The sequence below is a fragment of the Hyaena hyaena genome, unplaced genomic scaffold, assembly GCF_003009895.1.
Source record: "Hyaena hyaena isolate Hyena2069 unplaced genomic scaffold, ASM300989v1 scaffold_30, whole genome shotgun sequence".
NCBI classification, from domain to species: Eukaryota; Metazoa; Chordata; class Mammalia; order Carnivora; family Hyaenidae; genus Hyaena; species Hyaena hyaena.
This window is the reverse complement of record NW_024080662.1, coordinates 5,752,440-5,766,929: the sequence shown is the minus strand read 5'-3', so window position 1 is coordinate 5,766,929 and position 14,490 is coordinate 5,752,440. Positions and strand designations below refer to the sequence as shown.

The window sequence follows — 14,490 nt, the reverse complement described above, 5'->3', positions numbered from 1 at the left end:
GTGGAGATTCTAGGATTTCATGGGGTTGGGGTTTGGGGGGGGTGTCCTTGAAGGCTCTGGAAGCTTTACAAAGGCCTTGTTGGCCTTGGGCTCCATGGAGTCTAGAGCGGGGGTTGATGGAAGAAGGGAGGGGAGGAAAGGAAGGGAGGAGAACAAAGAGAAAAAGGAGGGACACAGACACACAGCTTTAAGTCTTGGTTGAAGATTGGGTACTTGGCCGGGGGGGAGGGTATGGAATTTTAGGATCCAAGGGCATTGGGTCTGGCGGAATGGACTTTGGGGGTATAAGTGTGGGTTTGAAGGGTCTGTGGGCAAGGATGTGGGGGAGTGGGAGTTAGGATTGAAGTAGAGGACAGGGGTTTTGGGGTGTCAAAACCAGAATTGTGGGTGAAGCAGGTGATATGAGGGCAGATGACTGGAGTCTGAAGGTGGATGTTCTTGGGTTTCAGGGTGGAGGCTCTGGGAGGGTCAGAGGAGAGTTAGGACCCAAAGCCTGGTTGAAAGTCTGAGGCCTGCGCAGTGGACAATACCCACGTTTGAGGGAGGTCTTAGGAAGCTTAGGAAGTGAGTGATCCTAGAAGGGGAGGGGAAGATCTCAGAGCTCTTGGACCAGTTTCTCCACTCTACTCCCCATCTCGGCCGCGCTCATTCCCCCTGCCCCCCTCCGGTCTTGGAACAGACCCCGCCCCAGACCAGCCGAACTTCACCTTCGGGCCAGCACCTACTTTCGGAGCTCTCTCCCTGGTCCCACCTACCCCTCGCTCCTTGCCTTAGTCCCGCCCCTTCCCAGACTAGGCCCCGCCGCCTAGACCGCGCCCCACCCCTTATCACAGACTCCGCCCCCATACCCTGGCCCCGCCCCTCTGCCCTGCGCTGAACTGGCCTACGCCTTCACCGCCCCTGCGCTTCCGCAGACTCCACCCCTTTCCGCCCAAGACCCACCCCCTTATTAGGCCGGGCTCCACCCCTCGCCCAGAGGCCCCCTCCCTGCAGGGCAGCCTGGGTGCCGTCCCGCCTCGCTCCCCCATCCCCCCCACCCCCGCGTTTCTGTCTCCCGGGCCGGCGCGCGCCGCTCCCGTCACTGGAACGCGCGGCGGCGGCGGCGGGAAGATGGCGGAGTCCGGTGGCGGTGGTGGCTCTGGTGGCGGCGGCTTCGGAGCGGGCCCGGGCCCCGAGCGCCCGAGCAGGTGAGACCCGCCCGCAAGGTGGGCCGGTACCTGCTGCGGTGCCAGAGTAACGTGTGGGGAGTCCGGAGGATCCTGAGGGGCTGAGGAGCCTCCTGGGCTGGCTCAAGAGTCTTTGCGGGGGACTACGGGCTTTAGGGGGTCATGGAGTACTGGGGGGGGACCGAGGGCTGCTGAGGGGCAGGTGAGGGCAGGCTGGGGCCCCCAGGACCTCGACGCATCCTCATGCGGCCCTAGGGGTCTGAGGGGGCATCGAGGGAAGTCTGAAGGGAAATTCATGGACTCCAGACAGTGGTGGGGCCACGGGGGAACTGGGCATGCCAGGGGTCTGGGAGACCGAGAGGGCCTGAGCAGGGGACCATGGGCAGTCTTGAGCTCGTTGAGGCTGTCTTGGGGACTCTAAGGAGTGGACCGAGGAGAGCGAGAGGGGCTGAGGTCCAAGGCTTACTGGAGGGTGCTGTAGGACCCTGAGGCGTCTAAATGTGGTCTGCCCCCCCATTCTGTGGGGTCCTGGCAGGGATGAGGACTGTGGAAGGCTGGAGGTGGTGGCTCAAACGAACCTGAGGGCCTGAAAGAGGCCTAAAGGGCCTAGGAGAACCTGAGGGGGGAGACTGGGGTTGCCTCCCCAGGTCCCAGTGAGAGGGGTCTGGAGTTCCCCGGGGTCCTAAGGGGCTGGGGTGGTTCTTGGGGAGCCTCAGGTCTAACGAAAACACAAGGAGCATCCATCTTGGGTGCTCCTTCCTCCCATCCCTGTGGGGTTCAGATCCTCCCCCTGCCTAAAGGACTTGAAGCAAGGTCTTCCCCACAGACCAAGGGGGCAGAATTTACCCTCTTTGGTCAGAGGGAGGCCCCCTTTTCCTTTGGCCAAGTCCCGAGACTGGTTGCTTGAATCCCAGAATTGGTATAAAAATTGAAGGTGTTTACATGCATTGTTTTGGATTCTCCGAGGGAGAAAACACCTGCCTCAAGCAGCACAGCCTCTTCCCATTGCACAAGGCCCGTGTAGTCCAGACCCTCCCATCCTGGCCCCCTGGGAAAGCCTAGCACCGTTGGCTGTCCACGGAGGAAATCTGGGCTCTTCCTTGATGGGGAGCTTATGGGAGCAAATAATTTCAGTGTGATAAGTGACAAAGTTGTTCACTACTTGTGAGCTGTGGAGCCAGTGCTCATTGGGGAGACTTGGGCTGGTGCTGACCTGAAAGACTTGATGGGTCGGCGCGTGAATTGGGCTTTAGAGGCCTGCAGTGGGGAGCGAGGAGAGCTCAGATTTGTGAGACATTCAGGGGGTAGAGTCGTCAGGGCTTGTTGACCAGGCAGGAGGCGACATGTAAGGAACAGATAAAATGGGACAGCTAACCCTAGATCTGGGATGCGATAACTTGGGGGCAAGAGCAAGGTATAGCTGATTACGTAGCATATAATTCACTCATTTTAGCTGAGCAGCTGATTGAGTTTTAATAAGTGTACAGAGTTATGCACCCTTGAATACAATCCAGTTTTTCAGAAGGCTTCCATCACCCCAAAGCGTTCGCTCAAGCTTGTCGCGGTCAACCAGACTCCCGCCCTCTGCCTCAGACATACCGTGAATTGCTTTTGCTCTCTAGTTTTGCCTTTTTAGAAATTGTCTATGAATGGAATCCTACAATATGTGGGTTCTTACGTCTGGCTGCTTTTCCTTAACTGCATGTTTTTGGAAGTTCACCTATGGTGTCACAAGTTTTGGAAGCTTGTTCTTTTTCATTGCTGCAGAGTATTCCATTGTGTGGATGGACAGATTTGCTCACTCATTTACTGGTTAATGGACATTGGGGGTTCTGTTTTGATGATTTCAAATAAAGTCCCTGTGAGCATCCAGGAACACGTCTTCATGTAGACATAGACTTTCATCCCCTTGGGTAAATACCTAGGAGTGCAATGACTGCATCCAATGGTAGATGTAGGTTTAACTTTTTAAGAAACTGCCAAGCTGTTTTCCAGAGTGACTGTACCATTTGCATTCCTACCAGCAAATATGCAAGAGTTCTAGCTGCACCCCATCCTTGTCTACACTTGATGTGGCCTGTCTTTAATTTCAGCCACTTTTGGTATATGCTGGTATTGTATTTTGTTTTCATTTATTTATTTTTAAATGTTTTATTATTTTTAAGAGAGAAGTGTGCATGCTCATGAGTAGGGGAGGGGCAGAGACAGAGGGAGAGAGAATCCTAAGCAGGCTCTGTACTGACAGCAGAGAGCCTGATGTGGGACTCAGACTCACAAACCATGAGATCATGACCTGAGCCAAAGTCAGATGCTTAGCCTACTGAGCCACCCAGGTGTCCCCTTATTTTGGTTTTAATTTGCATCTCCCTAGTAAGTAATGATGTTGGATACTTTTTCATGGTCTCATTGGCTATTCATATCTTTGGTAAAGTGTCTTTTTTCAAATTTTTTGCCCATTTTCTATTTGGGTTGTCTTCTTATTGTTGACTTTTAAGAATTCTTTATGTATTCTGGATACAAGTCCTTTACCAGATATATGATTGCAAACATTTTCTCCAGTCTGTGGGTCGTACTTTCTCTCTTTCCTTCTTTCCTTCCTCCCTCCCTTCCCTTCCTCCCTCCCTTCCTTCCTCCTTCCCTTACTACCTTCCTTCCTTTCTCTCTCTCTTTTTTAAGTTTTTATCTATTTATTTTGAGAGAGAGAGTGTGTGTGCATGCACTAGTAGGGGAAGGGCAGAGAGAAGGAGAGAGAATCCCAAGCAGGCTCCATGCTGTCAGTGCAGAGCCCAATTTGGGCTCGATCCTATGAACTGTGAGATCATGACCTGAGCTGAAACCAAGAGTTGGATGCTTAGCTGATTGAGCCACCCAGGAACCCCTCTTTCTTTCTTTGTTTTCCTTAATGATATCTTTCACAGGGCACAACTTTGTCATTTAAAAAAATGCTTATTTATTTTTGAGAGAGAGAGAGAATGTGCATGCACACATGCCCATATGAGCATGGGAGGGACAGAGAAAGAGGGAGACAGAGAATCCCAAGCAGGCTGTGTCTCACGAACTGTGATATCATGATCTGAGCTGAAGTTAAGAGTTGGGTCCTTAACTGACTGAGCCACCCAGACACCCTGAAAATTTTGTCATTTTGATGAAGTCCAGTTTGTCAGTTTTCTTCTCTTATAGATCACACTTTTAGTGTTATATCTAAGAAATCTTTTTTTTTTTAGAGTTTATTTATTTATTTTGAGAGAGAGGGAGAGAGAGCAAACGGGGGAGGAGCAGAGAGAGAGAGGCAGAGAGAGAGAATCCCAAGCAGCCTTTGTATCGTCAGTGCAGAACCTGATGCGGAGCTTAAACCCACAAACCATGAGATCATGACCTGAGCCTAAGTCGAACACTTAACCTACCGAACCACACAGGCACCCCTAAGAAATCTTTTCTAAATGGAGGCACTTTTTAAAAAATTTTTTATATTTGTTTATTTTTGAGACAGAGAGACAGAGCAGGGGAGGGGCAGAGAGAGAGGAAGACACAGACTTGGAAGCAGGCTCCAGGGTCTGAACTGTCAGCACAGAGCCCGATGCAGGGCTCAAACTCACAAACCACGAGATCACGACCTGAGCTAAAGTCAGACACTTAACCAACTGAGCAACCCAGGCACTCCTAAATGAAGGCACTTTTTAAAAAGATATCTCCCCCACCTCTGAGATGCCCAGTTTCCCCCTTCCATCCATCCCAGTGACAAATTACTGTTGGATGATGGAAAGGGGAGAGGGGCAAGAATCCCTAATATGGTGAGATGGAATGTACAGAAAGGGGATCAGGTTTTGAGGGAGAGTGTGGCACACAATATTTTGCCAAGGCTCCCTTGAGGTATGGAGGCCTTCGTAGCATTGTTCATTTACGCATTCCTTCATTTATTCCAAATGGGCCAGTGAGGACTAGTGTATGACATGCCCATGCCTCATTCTTCTTTATACTTCCACACTCCAAGGTCATGGCCTCTCAGAGCTATCTGCCTGACCATCCGAGCTCAGTTCACCCCAAGAACACTTTTTCTGGTCACTTAGTATTACTTGGTAAAGATTAAATAGCATAAAACTCATTCACTTAAAGTGAACAACTCAGTGGCATTTAGTAAATTCACGATGTTGAGGAACTATCACATCTGCCTGGTTCCAGAACATTTCCATCACTCTAGAAGAAAATTCTGTACCTATTGACGGTCACTCTCTGTTTCCTTCACTCCAGCCTCCCACCACTATTCATCTGATTTGTCTCTATGAATTTACCTGTTTTATACATGGAGCCATACAACATGTGACCTTTTGTGTCTAGCTTCTTTCACTGCATGTTTTCAGGGTTCATCCACATTGGAGTGTGTATGAGTATTCCGTTCTTTATGACTGCATAGTATTTCACCATGTGGACATAGCACATTTTGTTTGTCCATTAACTAAGGGATGGACATTTAGGTTGCTTCCACCTTTTGGCTCTGTCGGATAGTGCTGCTATGGACGTGCACATTCACGTTCTTGTCAGAGCCCTTGTGTTCGGTTCTTTGGCGCACATCTTAGGAATGCAGTTGCCGGGTCTTGTGGCTGCCGTGTGTCCTTGATTGCGCTATCGCCACCTGCCACTACTTGGTTTGTTTGTTAGTGGGCATGCCTTGAGGCTGGAGAGCATGTCTGCCTTAAGCTCTCTTGTATGCCTGGAGCGAGGGCTGCACAGAGGAAGTTAGTGTCCAAGAAATATGGCCCGGAGCCGGGAGGGAGAGAGAGGAAGGGTTGGATCTGAAAGGGGCGTGGAAAAGCTCTCTAGAGCTTGCAGTCTGGCGGGAAGGAAGTCCCTTCTGTGGGCCTGGGTCAGTCCTTCGCCTTTTCGGAGAGACTTGTGGGGTTGCCGAGGGCTGGCGGAGGCCTGCCTTGTCTGGGAGGTTGGTTTTCCAGTCTGCATCTGCCTTTTTGTCCCATGAAGGGTTTTGTCATTTGGCCAGGGGTGGGGGTGGTTCCTGTCTTCCCCTTGGCCTTTCCAACGGTCCCACAACTCAAGAAACTGTCCTCAGGAGGGACTAAGCTCCCCCACCCCCCACCGCCCCCAGCATTATATAACTTGTTTGTTCCAACTTCACTTTTCTGCAACCAGGGGGGAAAAAAGGAAGAGAAAAACTTATTCTCCTTCCTTCCCATCTCGAGGGATCAACAAAAAACTCGTTGCCTAGTAGAGACGGTCGTTAATAAGCACGCTGAACCCCCCGGGGCAGATGGAGCGTGGCTGTGTCAGCCGAGGGCTCGCAGAGGGGAGGTGGGCTCCTCGCTGCAGACTCACCCACACAAAAGACACTTGTTGTCTGGTGGGCCCCCTCCCAGCTCCACCTCAAGCCCTTCACGAAGGTCTGGGCTTCAGGAGGGAGAGGAGGGTTGCGGCCACTCGGGGTGTGTGAGGGGGTGGAGGAACTCTCCTGGGGGCTGCACTTCCCGGCTGAAATTCCATGGCTGTGAGGTACCGGGCCGGCTGACTTCTGGAGGGACCTTCTTGCTACGGAGGCTATTCAGATGTTGGGTCATTGGCATCCTCAGTCTTCGGCCCATCTTCCCTAACGGTGTCTGGATGGGGCCCAGTCTCACTGACTCACACCGCTCCTGGGGGCTGATGTGGAGGGGATCAGGTCAGGGACGTGCCGGCCACAGGTGTTTTCACGGGAAGTTACGGCCCAGACACAGTGAGTGGGTTTGGCCCAGTTCCGCGAGGCATCTGCTTCTGGCCTGGTGACCTTCGCTGGTTTAAACTTTCTTAACAGGCCCCCTCTGGCCGTGCCCCAGATTGTCACCACTCAGCCCTGAGGCCCTAGCAGAGTCCAGACCCCCCGGCCCTTGTGTGAAAGACTGGGGGGCCTTTTGGCCTTTTGAGAAGGCTCTTATTCCTTTGGCTTTGGCTTTTTTTCAGCCAGGAGGGAGAGAGGGGGTTTGACTCTTCAGAGACAGGGTCTCAGCTCCTCCTCTTGAGAATTCTGAGAGATCTGGTGGTATCGGGTGCCGTGTCAGAGCCACTTGTGCCTGTGGTCCCTCCTTCTGGCAAGCAGGGCGGCCCCACATACTGTGTACCTTGGGCATGTCTGCAACCCTTTGTGCCTTAGACTGCTCATCGGGGAAGTGGGACCCCAGGGTAGCTGGGACAAAGCGAGCTATGTGAGGGAATGCTCAGAGGGCACCCGGCACGTTGCCTGTGCATCTCAATGTTGATGCAGAGGTGATGAGGTCACCGTGCAGTCCCAATGCTGCCAATATTCTGTTCGCTGTGCCCACATGGGCCGCGAGGGGACTGTGGGGTTTGGGTGGGTCTTGCCTACGAGCCAGTGTGGCAGGTGGGGAAGAGAGACAGTTGGTGTGTTAGTCCATTCTGGTTGCTGAATATCATAGACTGGGCGGCTTATAAATAACAGAAACACATTTCTCGAAGTTCTGGAGGCTAGGAATTCCAAGATCAAGGCCCCAGCAGATTTGGTGTCTGGTGCAACCACTTCCTGGTTTAGAGATGGCTGTTTTCTTACTGTGTCTTCACATGATGGAAGGGGCAAGGGGGCTCTTTGGGGGAGGGTCCCCTTTTTTTTAAAGGCTTTTTTTTTTTTTAAGTTATCACTACACTCAGTGTGGGGCTCAAACTTACAACCCCAAGATCAAGAGTCTCATGCTCTATCAATGAGCCAGCCAGGCACCCTTGGGTTCCCTTTTAGAAGGGCACTGATCCCATTCATGGCCCCACCCTCATGGCCCAGTCACCTCCCAAAGCACCCCCCTTGGCCATCTTAACACCATCGCATCAGGGGTTAGACTTTAACACGCGAACTTTAGGGGGACACAGAAATGCAGTTGGCCTGAGCAGCTGGGAGGGTGGTGGCACCAGTACTTGGCGGCCACGAGAGGGTCAGCGGCAGGGGCAGTAGGAGAATGGAACATACCAAGTGCAAGCCGCTCCTGCAACACAGAGAGGGCAGCCGGCCCCGGGCGAGCCTGGTCTCTGCAGAGGACCCGGTGAGGGAGGTGCTAGAGGGCAGGCCTGAGAAGCTTAGCTCCTCCCCAGGGAGTGCGATGCCCCCTTCCTCACCCCTCGCTGCTGGCAGGGTCCTGCAAGCTCACCGTGTGAAATTGCTCTGAAAACCTCTCCCTTCGCCCTGAATTGTGGAGCATTTGTCTCACAGCTGGACTGCTTCCACCTGGTAGCTGCGACCCCCCTGGGGGATGGCCTTCTTGTCGTCGGCCACAGGGGTGGAAAGGTTTTATTAGCCTCTGCTATCATAGTGCCATCTCCAGGGAGCCTGTGCGGTGTGTCATCCTGCTTTTCTCCACGCCAGTTATTTTTTATTGCCGAGCCGCACGGGAGAGCTTAGCAAGACCAGGTTGGAGGTTTGTGCTCACACCCCCCCCACCCCAGACACTTTAAAAGTGGGGCTTTCTCCGCATTGCTACCCTTTGGTCTTAGGGCGTGTTACAGACTTGGGGTGAAGGCCCTGGAGAAGGGGAGGGGAGAAAGGCCCAGAGAGAAACAGTTCCTCAACAGAGGTGGCTTCTGGCGTCTCTGGCTCTGGCTCCCTCTCTTGTGGACGGGACTCACTTGACACCTTTCTCTTCTTCTCGTGACTGTCACATGGTTCTTGTGTGTCTGCTGCTGTGCTTGACGCTAGGCATGGCCCCCAGGATAGACAGGCCTTACCCACATGGGACATGCCAGCAGGGTCAGCAGGACAGTTGTGCAGTCATTTCTCTACACCTGCCATAAATGATCCCGAGGCCAAGTTGGAGGTTCCTGCCTTTTCTGGAAGGTTCTGAGGGCCTCATGAACGAGGTTGAGCTGAGTCTGGGGGTTAGTGTCATCAGCTCAGAGGTAGGGGGTCATGGGAGGCAGACTCTTTTCTGGGTATGGGCAAGTGGCACGTGTAAGTTCTGCAGGAGGAGAAGCCTGGCTTTTCGGGGGTCATGAGGGCAGAGAGAAGCTGTAGAGGGTGGGAGGGAGGAGGCCAGAAGACTCAGGGGGTGCAAAATTTGAGTTGGGGGGGGAGGGCCTAGTTCAGATTTATGTTTTAGAAGGATCCTTCTTTCGAGAGACAAGGGGGCCTGGACCTAGCTAGGAGCTGTAGTGAGTTGGGCATGAGTTTGGGGAAGATTTGAGATTGAACTTGTGCCATGTGCTGATCAACGGTGGCGCAGAACCAGGCACGGAGTCACCGGCTCTCAGGTTTCTTCCAGAGACCGGGGAGTCAATATCGGTCATCAGGCAGGTGGGCAGGTGAGCTGACAAGAGGCAGGAGGAGGCTCTACCTGCCTGAGGCTGTGCTGCCTGTGAGCATCCAGTGGGGGTGGGGGTGGGGGGCAGAGGTGGACAGTGGCCTGGCAGGCTTGAGGGCTTGTCTCTGTTCTGGAAAGCTGCACCTCGCTTGAGGGCCTCAGGTCTTCCAGTGAGCAGTTGCCGGTCCCAGGAATGTCCCTTCTCCTGAGAAGAGGCTTTGGCCTCATCTTAGCCACCCAGGGAGGTCTCCCCAGTTTAGATTCTGACCCCCTGCTCTAAGCTTCGCCCTGAGAAGCACTCACCACACACACGCTTATTTGCTCTCTCTTCCCCTCATCTGTTGGCACATCATGTTGGTTCCACCTTTGAGCCACATCCCTGTCTGGCCACTTCTTCCGTCTCTTCCTCATCCCTACTCTGAGCCACCATCGGCTCTTGCCCTCCTAGCTGCTGCCCTACCCTCCAGCCAGTGGGTCCTTCCCAAGACAGGCATCAGACCATGTGGCTCTGCCTGCCTCCGGCCTGAGGGCTTCCTCGCTTTCAGAACAAACTTTACTTCTCCTTGTGACCCCAACCCCCACCCTACAGTGAGGCCCTGCCCACCCACTGTGTCCCCTGTGCTTCCACAGCCCTGCTAGTTTCCAACACACTCTGCTGCCACCCCTCCCGGGCCTTCGACCTGACTCTTCCTTGGCTGGAGTGTCCCGTCCCTGTGCTTTGCACAGCTCCTGTGCAGCCTTCTTGGGGCCTGGTGGCTGTGTCCGCTTGCCTTTCTGCATCCTCTGCCCTGTGATCACGGTACATTCCGTGTGCTTGAAGACCCATGTCCCCTAGAATGCATGCTCCCTAAGGGCAGAGCCTCCCCATGGTGGCTCTGCTTTGATCCAGCAAATACCCCACACAAAGCCTGTCATAGGTTTTCTAGGGGACCTGGCCTGACCTAGAGGCTTCTGAACAGCCTTCTGGACTCCTCTGGGTAAGGATCCTCCTTTCCCTCCCTTTATTTAATGGGGCGGTCTGGGTAGAGAACCAGAAGCAGGCATATAGTCAGTGAATCAACTGGTGAGAGAAGCCAGTGAGCAGTACCCTTCCGCGTGTGCTTCACTTAGTGAACGAACAGGATCTCCGCGCCGTGTGCCGAGGATGGGAAACGGCCAGCCGCCCTCCCTGTCCAGCTGCCTGCAATGGGAAGCGGGGCCGCGGGGTCCCCACTGCAGGCAGACCCGCCCCCTCCTGTGGTAGCCGCTCCGCAGCTGTGCAGACGAGCTCTTAACACTTGTTAACCCCGGGTCTCCAGTCTCTTCCTCCTCCCCCGCCCCTTTCCCATGTCTCTCCGGAGAGGGCGGCTCAGGATTCGCAGAACTCCGTCCCCACGGCGACCAGAGCGCTCCCCTAGCGTTCCTCCTCAGCTGAGCGGGTTTTGGGGCGCAGCCAGCGTGGTTTCAGACCCCTCGCCGAGCAGCCGAGTGGCTGGTTTCTTCGCGCACACTGCCTCACCGCACACTGAAAATATTGTGATTCGGGAGGAAGTAACCGGCACCTTTGGGGAATCGCAGACCTTTCCTGTGAGGGAAGCGGCTTCCGGAATTGAACAGCTCAGCCTGGAGGAAATCTTGAGGGGTGGACCTTTGGGCTTTTAAAGGCCTCCAGGGGGGTCACCCGAGTCGAGGCCGAAGATGTTTTCTAAAGCCACAACTGCAACATTCCACGGGGGTCAAAGACGGCTCCGGCAGGGAGCGGGGAGCGGGCTGGGCTGCATATCCGGAGAGCTCCCCTCTCAACGGGATGTTAGAATTTGAAACAGCCGGGCCGAAGGAAGCAGAGCAGAGAGACATGATCTCCAGAATCTACTGAGACCGCAGCCCAGGGTAGGGCGCTTTCCCGAGGCGGGGTTTAGGGGATTGCACTGTGGCCTTGAGGCGACAGACACGTACAGGAGCCCCACTGAGGATCCCCGAGGCAGCGTCCACATGGAAAACTTACAGGACTGTGTTTAAAAGTTGTAACCATGCGCTTGCCTTGGTGAAGTCTGGTGGGTCCCATGAGGGCATCTCTTGCTCTCTTTTCTCCCCTTCTCTGTCAGGCAAGGGGTAGGGCAGAGCAGTGGGGAGCACACAAATGTTTATGCTCTACGTGAGTCATTTGCAGAAGCAATGGGCAGTGTTTTTCTTGCTGAGGCTGATGGCATGGCATAGTCCTGCAGCTCCAGCCTTGGGCTTACTTCCAGCATTTTAGCCTTTAGAGTTGCTGAACTTTTGCAGTGGGGGCCATGGGTGGCTTGCTGACCTTTCATGCGGAGCCAGCTGTCTTGTCACAGGCAGACAGGACTCAGGCTGAGTACGGCCAATACCCCCTCTTGCTGCTAATTGCCCAGGTTGGACTTCCTCAACGCCTAAGGCTCCTTCCCTCCCCCTAGGGTAGGAAGCCTCTGTGCGGGCAGGGAGAGGCAGCAACTGGAGAAGTGTTAATTCCATAGTGGTTTTCTTTGAGGCTCATCTGCAGTGTGGGAGACAGGAGCCCTGGATCAGAGATTTCTGACATTAAAAGCCCCCGTTGGTTATGAAGTCCAGAAACAACTCTCTGCCTTCAATTAGAAAATAAAAGGTCAGGGGCGCCTGGGTGGTTTAGTCGGTTAAGCGTCCGACTTTCGCTTATGCCATGATCTCGCGGTTCGTGGGTTCGAGCCCCGCGTCGGGCTCTGTGCTGACTGCCAGCTGAGAGCCTGGAGCCTGTTTCAGTCTGTGACTCCCTCTCTCTCTGACCCTCCCCTGCTCACACTGTCTCTCTCTCCTAGAAATAAAAAAAACATTAAAAAAAAAAAAAAAAGAAAAGAAAAGGTCAGGGTAGCCTGGGTGGCTCTGTCAGTTGAGTGTCTAACTCCTGATTTCAGCTCATGTCATGATCCTGGGGTTGTGGGATCGTGCCCTGCATCGGGCTCCGTGCTGAGCATGGGGCCTGCTTAGGATTCTCTGTCTCTCTCTGTTTCTCTCTCTCTCCTCTCCCCCTCTGCCCCTGTCTCCCCTGCTTGTGCGTACTCTTTCTCTTAAAAAAAAAAATTAAATAATAAAGTGTTCCATTAAAAAAAGAGAAGCTCATTGTTCACATAAAATAAAAGTTCAGGGAGAGTTCTAGTTTTAGGTACCCTGAGATTTAGGGCTCAGATGATTCCCTTGGAACCTGTGACTCCTTTCTTTCAGCTCTGCCTTCCCTCTTGCTCCCTGCCATCCTAGCAACCACACAGGGAAGGCAACTGCATTCTGGTGGCTCCAGCAAAAGTCCCAGGTAGGCTCTGATTGGATCACATGGGCCACAGCCCCACCCTGGGACCAATCAGTGTGGCCAGGGATCTGGGAGGCTCTAATTGGTCATGAATCTCGCTTTTCAGTCCAAGGATAGGGTCTCCTGATTCCTACCACTGGGGAATAGAGACCCCCTGAGGAAAACAGGAAACCCTTATCAAAAGAGGGGAGCAGTGTTGGCATCCCCTAAAATGGAGGTATTCATGACAGGCCCCTTCTGATGCCTACATTTGTGCTGCTGTTGAAGGGCTTGGCCGAGTTTGCATCTGCCTGTGTCTGGCCTAGCACCACTGGTCATGACCATGTGCCATTTGGCAGAACTGTCCCTTTTAGGGCCTTAACACCTGCACTGTCAGGGGAGGTAGCCGGGTTAGGCACTGAGATGCTGGAGTTTGGCAGTGCTAGAATCTCACTGGGCTTTTGAGTGGTGCTTTGGGGCTATGTAGTCACGGACCTACTTTCCTGATCTGCAGAGGGGAGGGGTTTTGCTTATTTAGGTGGCTCCATTGTTAAGCCCAGTATGGTGGGGGTAATGTGGGGGAATGAGCTGACTGGGGTCAGCCTGTGTCAGTGGGTGGGAAGGAAATAGGCATAGCCTCAACCTGAGATATGTCCACTAGTCTCCCCTGCTGCCCTCACCTGGAGCATCTGGCTGGGGTTTGAGGGCAAAGGAAGGCTGTGGAGAGCCGTGGCTGGGGCATGAGGGCAAGCATGGCCATGGGGGAGACCTTCTACTTTCAGAAGGCTTGGAGCGTAATGTGGCAGAGGTTCATGGAAGAGTTGGTGGACTTAGAAGTGTGGCATAAGGAGGAGGGTTGGGGGGGCAGGAGGAGTCAGCCCTTCAACACAGGGAACAGTATGAGAAAAGTGTGGAGGCCAACATTCCAGAGAAAATCCTGCTGAGGGCTTCCTGACTGAGCCCAGTTGAAGGATAACATACCCAGTCCCAGAACTTAGACCAAGAGGTTGCATGGATGGGATGAAGAGAGCAGGCGTATGCAGTAGATATCCGCAGCAAACAAAGATATGAGTGGGGCTCCAGCCGCTGCTGCCACCTGGTAGCCATCCACCTGCCACCTCACCAGTTCGTCTACCCACCTATCCACCCATCCACTCACCTATCCATCCATCCACCCACCCATCCACTCATCCACCCACTCAGCCATCCAGCCGTCTAATCAATGAGTATGACTGAGCTCTGAGCACATGCTGGGCACCATGCCATGTTCTGAACACAGCAGGAGACAGAGCCCGTCCTGCCCTGGTGAGGCTCCTGTTTTAGCTTCAGGGAGATAGGCTGGAAACAGATGGGTGATGTACCAGATGGAGCAATGATTAGGGAAGACAAATAGAGCTGGGTTGGGGGTCAGAGAAGCCTAGGGGCCTGGGTGGGGCTCTCCGGCTCTCCCAGGAACTGGCAGAGTGGGATTACATCCCTCATAGTGGCTGGAGGAGTAGTGGGATAGTTCATACCTTTGCCCTGGCCAGGACTGAGGAGTCACATCTTGCCCTTCCTGCTGTCCAGCTTTATGTTCGCTCATGGTTCAGTGTCCCCAGAGAATGGTCTCAGCTCTCTCAGCCTTGGTCTCCCTGTCTGTAGCATGGAGCTTATATGGGGCCACCGACCTGGGGCTACGGAGAGGCTGACACCAGGCCTCTTGTGTGCTCTGTGGCCTTGGATGGGTGCCTGAACCTCTCTGTGCTTCAGTGTCCCCATCTGTAAGATGGTGAAAACAGTGGTATCC

The 14,490-nt window shown here is 53.7% G+C and overlaps 1 protein-coding gene across 4 annotated transcripts in view; it reads left to right on the top strand.

Moving 5' to 3' along the window:
• Positions 1 to 14,490, top strand: part of KLHL26 (kelch like family member 26) — a 46,418-nt gene that overhangs the window by 15,412 nt on the left and 16,516 nt on the right. For 2 of the 4 annotated variants that reach the window (XM_039228263.1, XM_039228261.1), the window contains exon 1: positions 1,020 to 1,187. In XM_039228263.1, coding sequence (XP_039084194.1) covers positions 1,111 to 1,187 — 77 coding nt within the window. In that variant the 5' untranslated portion in view covers positions 1,020 to 1,110. Of the gene's footprint in view, positions 1 to 1,019; positions 1,188 to 14,490 lie in introns of those variants that run through there. The other 2 variants (XM_039228259.1, XM_039228260.1) reach the window with 2 other exon arrangements.